At 34.5% G+C, this 8,955-nt stretch overlaps 1 protein-coding gene across 1 annotated transcript in view; it reads left to right on the top strand.

The window, feature by feature from the left end:
• The window catches only part of DDX60 (DExD/H-box helicase 60), a 43,220-nt gene extending 36,258 nt beyond the window's left edge, over window positions 1–6,962 (top strand). The window contains exons 32-36 of the mRNA XM_075031629.1: window positions 621–768; window positions 3,077–3,219; window positions 4,208–4,359; window positions 6,649–6,711; window positions 6,817–6,962. Of these exons, the coding sequence (XP_074887730.1) occupies window positions 621–768; window positions 3,077–3,219; window positions 4,208–4,359; window positions 6,649–6,711; window positions 6,817–6,919 (609 nt within the window). The 3' untranslated portion in view covers window positions 6,920–6,962. The remainder of the gene's footprint in view (window positions 1–620; window positions 769–3,076; window positions 3,220–4,207; window positions 4,360–6,648; window positions 6,712–6,816) is intronic.
• The last annotated feature ends 1,993 nt before the right edge of the window (window positions 6,963–8,955 follow it).

Consider the following 8,955-nt stretch of genomic DNA (forward strand, 5'->3'; position numbering starts at 1 on the left):
CAGGCAGAAAGTGAAACATTTATAATGTGCTCTTGTTGGCTCTTCTATGCAAAGCCTTAAAATTTTGGAGGATGCAGCTATGGCCGGAACAACAAAGGAAACTTCTTCCAGATGAAGATGTGTATGTGGCCAGTTTCCAGCAAGCATTCCAAGACGAAAAATGTTATTTATTTCTGAAGAATGGCCAGTCATGTAGGAGGAATTACAGGACTGCTGTGGCTAATGGCAGCAAAGCATCAGTCTGTCATGTTGGTAGGGAACCTGTTGAACACCAGATATGCAAAACATGATCTAGGAAAGGCAGTCCTTCAGAAGTTCCTTTTTAGCTTTATCTTTAATAAAGCTGTTTGCCAAGTACTCTGTGAATAAAAATCTAGGAATTTTATACTTACTCTTTATCTTCCATGTCTTTTTCTGCATGAAATTCATGTTCATCTTTAAAATCCTTTAATTCTAGATCGTCAGGCAGTCTGACAAGTTGGGTAAAGTTTGGAGCTGTACTCTTTCCTTCTTTCTACTAATACGCTGTGTGTGTATAATACTTTATGCATGCACCAATGTCGAACTGACAGTTTTGGAGAAATTACCTGAATTAAGCAACAAACTGCATGTTATTTCAGGTCTTTTTAGAAGATCTGCCAGAAGACTTTGCAGATGCTGTAAATGAGTACAACACCAAAGTAGAGGAAAATTTTGCTCATTTTCTTATGACAACTGCCAAACTGGCAGATATGGAACAAGAATACAGACTTCCACTGTCAAAGACAGGTAGGAAGTGAGAAATTAATGCATATTCATAATTTGTGAAATTGATTGTATTGGGAAATCTAGGTTAATTCTTATCTAGTAAAGAAAAAAAGGTGACTTCAGACATGCTAATAGAGAGATACAATTTCTATTTCACTTTTGTTCTACAAGCATTATGGATTATATTGTATATGGTAGAAGTTTTGTACAGGAAAAGGATCATTTTAGTTGCTATTCTTTTATTATTTTGTAGAGGAAATAAAAATAAAAGGGACTTTTTTATAAAAGGAAAAAATATCAAGTGTAACTATTGAATAAAAGCCTTTTCATCTAATCATCAATGCATTTGCAGATCCTCAAATGCCTGATACTTGAATTGCTTCAGAGTCTTACAAAGGTTAGATTTTCAATATCTGAACAGCCTTAAGATTGAAGTAGCAATTAAAGAACTTTGCACTATTTGTTAAACCAACTAAGTTACTTATGCCAATAAATGATGTCCAATAACCAAAGCAATATGAAAAGGTATGACTATAAAATTACCAAGCAATATGATTGCCATTGGATGAAAAATATTTAACTACCACATAATCTCATATTACTTCCTTGAAGAGAGATATAAAAGCAATATAATATACCACTATCCCATTGCCTAGCTCCTCTAAAAATAACATGCCTTCAAAAATACTATTTTTGCAGTAAGGAAGCAGTTTAATTATAGCAGATAACTGTATTTATTCATCCTTTTTTCCTTCACTGGTACAGTGATATTTTTAGTCTCTGCTGTGTACAAATGAAACCAAAACCAAAACCAGCCCAGTTCACCTTACAAGCTACTATATCTTATCATCTACTTTGAGTTTCAAGTATGGTGACAGCTGGATCATAGAAAGTTCTGTATAAAGTGGATGTCAACTGGGGGAGATAAACAGATAAGGTGAATGCAAAACAAGACTGAATACTACATATGGCTTGAGATGGTAAATAGCAGTTTTCCATTTCTAGTACAGAGCACTGGAAAGTGCTGCATAATGGTATAACATTAGCAACACCATAATGAAATCCTATTTTTTCATATTCAATTTAAGATTACTTATTTTAACAGTGGAGGGACTCCACACCTTGATGTTACCTAAAAAATGTAGGAAATGAAGAGCTGTAAATCACAGAACAATGGAATTCCAAATGAGAAGAGGAAAGCATGGGCTGTCTTGCATTTTCAGGATATGTATTCCTTTATATTAGTGTTACTAATGCTACTTTTACTCAGGATGTGTGCTGTGGAAATTGAATTTCCTATTCTACTTGAATGGTAAAGTTTCTTGTTTCAATGGAAGGTGTTATATGGTTGCATTCTCCCCATTTTGCTGAAGGTGTTTCACTTTGAAAGAAACATTTTCCTTTAGATTTACAGAAAAAGAAATGCAGGAACCTGCAGTTCAAGAGGTGGCAGAGATTTTTTGTACTTACTTACCATAACTTGGGGCTCAGATTTTTTTATGAATGCCATAAACAGTGTTAACTACAGCATACTTACCATAACACAAAGCAGAAAAGGTTGCAGCATAAGGATTGAAAGTATCATTGATAATTTGGAAAGAAAGAATAATTTTCTATTTAGAAAAGGAAAATCAAAAGTACAGAGATATTTGGAAATAGCTAGACAGGTCTTCTACAGACAGTGATTGAAGTTACAGGCAGACCATAAGCCAACTGAAATGCCATGCTGTTGTAAAAACAGGAATTCATACTGGTTTGCATAAAGCAGAGTGCTTGTATGTGACTACCTTCACATATGTAAGCCCTAACAGGGCCTCAGTTAGAATATTCATTCTTTAGAGCTCCACACTTCAAGAAAAATGTTGCCTGGGAGTCCAGAGGATAGCAGTAAAAATTATTAGATGTCTAGCTATTAAGGCTTGTGAGTACAGGTTGAAGAAATTTTTTCTTCAATGTAGGACAGAATAAAAGATGGAGGTAAAAGTGAGTCTTCCAATAGTAATGTTCCCTTTGGTTTTGGTACAACTTCATGCTGTTAGCAATTGTGGCTACAGATGAGTCAAGGAGAAAGGCTTAAGTTGCAAGGGGGGATTGAGATGTAATTATTCTCACCACTAGGAAGCTTTTTCTTATATACTATAATCAATTGCGTAGAGGTTCTTATAAACAAAAGAAACAAACATCTATCAAGGAAGATTTAAGTTTAGAAGATTAACTCTTATTTCCTATCATTATCTACTGAACTGAAAATTTTTCTTCTTTAGAATAGATTGCTGAAAGGGAGCTTGTGTCTGCATAGCTTATGTTGTATTTGAAACTTCTTGTCTAGATTTTACATCTAAGAATTGGCATGGCTCTGAACTAGCATCTTATCTGATGGACAACACCAAAAGCATATCTGCCATCTCACCCTTTGCATGTTTATCTGGAGTGGTTGATAACGACCTATTTCATGGGGAGGTCGTTAATAAAGTAAGTCCTTTTTTCATGACGGCAGAATTTTATTACAGTTCAATAAAAATAATTTTTTTTTTTACAATCTTCTTGCCTCTGTGTAATATGATGGCACTATGCTCAAGTGTCACTCTTTAGGAGAAACAATTTGAAAAGTGTCCCAACAAAAAATAATCAGCACTGAGTAGCACCACATTATCACAGTGCAAGAAACACAGAATAGATGGATGTAGGGAAAAAATCTGTAGTTTGTTTTCTTGCAACATCTCTCTTCCTTTTGACTCCGAGACAAGGAAATTACTCTAAAATTTCAGATTCAAGCCATATCCTCAGTTTGTTTTCTCCACATCAGGAGGTTTTCTTTTTCTTTTTTTTTTTTAAATCAATCACACAGTAGCCTCAAGGATCCTAGGAAAAGAATGCATTATTGCATTGATCATTTGCTTCTCAAGTAGGATTTCAGTGATTACATTAGATAGCATATGAATTAGCTTAATTGTAATATACATCAACATGTTTACTGTCAGCTTGCATTGTCCCACAGTCTTCTACATGGGCTTTGTAGCATTAGGGAATTATCACATGACTCATAATTCTGTCGTAGAAAAAATTAAATTCCTACAACTGGGGATTTGAAATTTATCTTTGTCCTTAAAATGTTCTGTGCTTAAGGTTGATTCAAAGCATCAGTGAGAGAGTCTGAATACATGATATATGCATATGGAAAAATCCTCATCTAAAACTCAAGAGAAATCCAGTGTCCTAGCCAAACTTTACTCAGAAACGTCCCAGAGCTGCACTGCCAGCATAAATCACTTTAGTAACAAACTCTCTCCTGTATTTATAGTCTACAGGAACTTGTGAAGATTTTTTTTGTAGTTGGGCAGGATTAGAAATGTGGAACTTTCCAGCTGTGGGTCTGAAAGTGTAGGTTTGACAAAATAGGCATACGAACAAAAACACAGTAGTTATTCAACAGATAATTATGTATATATATTTTTTTTAGGCTGTCCTACGTTCCCTTGGAATTAACGTCACAAACTGCCCCCTGCTTTACTTGAACAAATATGATAATCAAAGAAGGAGGAGGCCACTCAATGCATATGCACTGGACTTCTATAAGCATGGTTCCTTGATTGCATTGACAACTGATAACTGGTACATACTACCGTTTTTAATATGGTTAAACAGCAGCATTGTTTACAATATGGTACATAAGTACATCTTTTTGTTTTTAAAGCCTTCGCACTCCAGAACTTCGGGATGGATTAGCTGTTAAATATGATTAGATTAATTGAATGTTTTAATGAGAATAAAACATACGCTAAATTAAAGTCCAGTGGCAATGGCTGTTAAATATTAGCCAGGTATTCAAAACAGTACCACAAATGGGAAGTCTTGACTTCAGTGATACAGGTTATTTTGACAGGCTCTTCACAAATTTTTTTTATTTAATCAAGGTTTTTCCACAATGAAAAAGATCAGGGAAGTCCCTGAGATGAGGAAGCCCAATGCAGTAGTCTAAAAGATAGTAGCAGAGAGATGTCAAAAGCTTGGTCAAATACTGAAGACTGAAACAGATTAAAGAAGGAATTCATGATCAGTGTTAAGAGACAGGCATCCAAAACACAAACTCTTTTCCGGTGCAGTTAGACTGTCACCATAGCAACCTGACTTTCACAGTAGCAAAGCAAAATTTGCCAGTAATTCAGTATTTGTATCAGTATTGCTTCAATACCTCCCCTTTTCCTAATCCTTCCTAAGCATTTAGCAACTTGTCCTGATAATTCAATCATACTATCATCTCTCTTTAAAGGAAAAAAACCAACCACCCACCAAAAACTCTGTGCTGAAGCTCGCTGACCACTGCTGTATCTCATCATATTTTCACGTTTAAGCCCATGGTAGATGCAGTCTTCCTCTCTTCTTTCCTCCTGGAGCACTTATGCTCTACATTTTCCAAAACTGGAGCTTTAATCTTTTCTTTTACACTCTCTTGCCTGTATGTTTTAACACTGATCATGAATTCCTCTTCTAATCTGTTTCTGTCTTTATTGTTTGATCAAACTTTTGACATCCCTCTGCTACTATGTTACCATCTTCCAGACTACTGCCTTTGCCTTCCTCATTTAAGCAATTTCCCTGATCTTTTTCATTGTGAAAAAACCTTGATTAAATAAAAAACCCCGACTTCTGAAGTGCCTGTCAAGCTCTTAAGCTTGACAGAGCTCCAAACAATCTTTGACACTTTTACCTTCCTAAGCAACTTACAAACTCCATCAGCCTTCTGTTTCTTCTCAGAAGCTAAGCTAAGATTGTCTTTCTTTTGCTCTTACCATTTACAGCCCTGTTGCCCTCTTCAATCTTTTAGAGATGCATCTGCTAAATGTGATGTCTTGCCATTTTCATCATTATCATTTTTGCCTTTGAATCTCACTGGCCTGTATAATCTTGTTCATTAAATCCATCTCTTTACAAAACTTCTGGCTTGCAGGTCTTAACGAAGCCATTCACATACCTGTTTTACTCCCAGCCTCAGCTCAAAAAAGCTCAACCACAAGCTCCCTCTCCCAACTACTCTAGCAAGTATCTTTATTTTGTCTTCATGCTCATAGCCAGTAACTTTTATTTATGACTGAGAAAATACCACCTCACTCTTCTCCCTGAAGGTGCTGTTGGGAACATATGACAGTATCTGCTTTTTTGTAAGCTCTTCAAAGCAGATTCTAATAAGAAAAATTAGAATACACATTCCATGCACTGTTGTAATTACAATAGCAGAGTTTGGCACTAATGCCACATTATCAAGAGATGAAGAAATATACAGATTATAGAATCACACTCTGATTCTATCAAGTTGATCTAGTGAAAGATGTCCTTGCCCATAGCAGAGGGGTTGGACTAGATGATCTTTAAAGGTCCCTTCCAGCCCAAACCATTCTATGATTCTATTATTTTCAACACAATACTAATGGTATTTTTTTTTAAAATGTGGTATTCTTAATTACTAGAAACCAAGTTTATTAAGTTGCTTTTCAGTAATCAGTGGTCCTTTTTTTCAAAATATAGGGTTTTCATCATCCGTAGAAAGCTTACACTATCTCCTGCTCAATTTAGCCAGCAGATTCATCTGAAGTATAGCGTTCTAGTTTAGCTTGAGACAGGTTAGTTATTCAAACAGTTGAAACCATGTTCCCAAGATAATATTAATAAATTATCTTTCCAAACATTACTCACAAGTCTTTTATATGTTTAGTATAATTATAGAAACATGTGTCCCTACAGCATTATTAATTATTTTACAGTAATCCTCATGAACTAGTATGTCAGTGTTTGAGGCCATGGTATATGTTCTCTGCATCCTTATCCAACCTACATGGCAGGGTTTATTAAAGATGAAACAGTATGTTATAGTGCATATCCATTTGAATTTTTTTCTTTCTTTAGGTTAAATGAAGGAGATGCTTACTACACACTCAAGGATTTTTCACTCCTCATTAAGTCTATTGGGTATGATAAACTTGTGCTTTTTAATATACAAGATACATATTTCATCTTTAAAGCAACTTAAAATGAAACAATGCTTTTTTTTTTTATTTAAAAAAAACACAACAGAACATCGCTGAGTGAACTGTGTGATGATCCAAATGATAATGTTCTACTGGCATTTCAACAACTGGATGAAATCTATGAAAAGAAACTGAAGTCTATCACCTGAAGAAAAAAGAAAGAAAAAAAAAAAACAAAAAGAAAGCAGCAGCAGCACATAGTACTCTCACCACACAGATCAGCTGCCTTTTAAGTTAGGAAGTGACTAGGTGTGAGTTATCAAATATATGTCATAATAAAGCTTTAGTAATATCCAATATTAGTAATACAAAGTTGAATTTAGAAAATTAACCTTCACACATTGACATGTCGGCAACTAAATAATTGTTTCTATTAGATTACAAAACTAGGTAATTGCACATATCTTTCAATTGCACATTTCTTTTTTCAGGCAGTGATATATATGTTAAGACAGCTCTCAAATATACTGAGCAAATGTCACAGTTCTGACAGCTGGTGAGATTAGTAGGACAGCATTGGAAACTTTCAGCCCATTTGTGAAGGATGTTCAGCAATTACTTTCGCAACTATAATCAAATAAATTGTTCTAATTATTTTCCAAGGTTTCTATTAAGTTATAAAGTAGTACCTTCATGAACCATTATAAAAGTTTTTAAACTAGTCTGCAGTTTTAGTCTACAAAATTTTAAGTATAAAGAGGATTTTATATCAGTACAATGAAATTTGCTTAATAAAAATGTTCCAATCATATATAGAATTGCTTCATTTTTCACCTCCTGTATCCTTAAGACTCAGAAAGATCCAGGACACCTCTAGCATACTTGTCAAAAATTCCCTTGCAATACAAATTATTGTGTTTAGTAAAATATGTTTCCTAACTATTTTCTTGGGGTTTGCTGGGAAGAACAAAGTTTTCAGCAGTATTTTCATACTATTCCTGAAAATTCTTCAGTTTAACATACATTTTAGTCTACTTGTAGTCTGAAAAAATATATACATACATACTAATGTTTAGATAACCTAAGAAAATTAGGCTTTGACAACAGTCCTCATTGCCACACACAATTTTATAATGATGACCAAGATAGTGATGTAAATTATTTGCTATTGATAATAAGCAAAATGTGCATTAAGGACAATTCAGAACCCCATTTCTTCAAATTAGCTCTGGTGTTCATCAAATGATCACTGACGAAGTCTTTGCCTTAAAAATCTCTTTAGGCAGCATTAAACTACATGCAACATGTTGCTAGGAGCTATTGGGGGGGTAAAACTCTATGTAGTCAGGTAGTGCTGCTGAGCTACCATCAAGTGACTTAATCTCTTTTTTCCTTCCAGTTTTTTAATATGTGAAACAAAATTATGACAGAAATCAAACCCAGTGGTAGAAAAGACTGTTTTAACTCTGCTTGGAAAATAAAATTTACTCAAATTATTCTTTACTATCTGGCAAATCATGCCATATATAGATAAATCTTGCACAACTGTTTCTCAACTAGGGTAGAAGTAACTTTATTTAGACCTTTCCAGGTTCACATTTCCCAGTATAAATGGAATAACCTTTTTAGCTAAGACACAATTAATTGACCAAGGAATAAAGTCAGAAATTGTTCCTATTGTATTCTCAGTTATTTGACCAGTAACCATGAAATCCTGGGTGAAAAACACTTACTAGGTTTGTCACAGGGTACTAATTTTGTATGCTGAAGACTGTAGTGTCTCTTAAAGCATTAGTAATAGCAGTCAACATTTCACTTTTAATAATGTATACAAGAAGTACCTCACACCTGTTACAGCTTTTAGTAAGGAGTCAATAGTGAAAGATGACCAAGTGCTTAAGTCAAAATGACCAAGGAATCAACTTGTGAAAATATCAGAAACATCAGTAATTCTACTTATTTAGTATCTGGGTGGACTGTAATTTTACTGCGACCTATTGTAAATAAAACATCCTGCTTACCATTTATCTCCCTTGTAAAACCTTAATGCTGAGTTATAATGCACTTAGACAACAACTTGCCATTCTTGAAAAGCAGTCCTAGGACTGTATGAACCCCCACACCAACAATTTCTGCTTTCAAAAACTGTATTGTAGTCTGTTTATTTGCTTTATGATTCTATAATGGTGTCTTTTCACTAGAAGTTGATGTATCTGCTTTAAAGCTTAACTTTATCAAACTCTCA

The sequence above is a fragment of the Buteo buteo genome, chromosome 1, assembly GCF_964188355.1.
Source record: "Buteo buteo chromosome 1, bButBut1.hap1.1, whole genome shotgun sequence".
Classification (NCBI taxonomy): domain Eukaryota; kingdom Metazoa; phylum Chordata; class Aves; order Accipitriformes; family Accipitridae; genus Buteo; species Buteo buteo.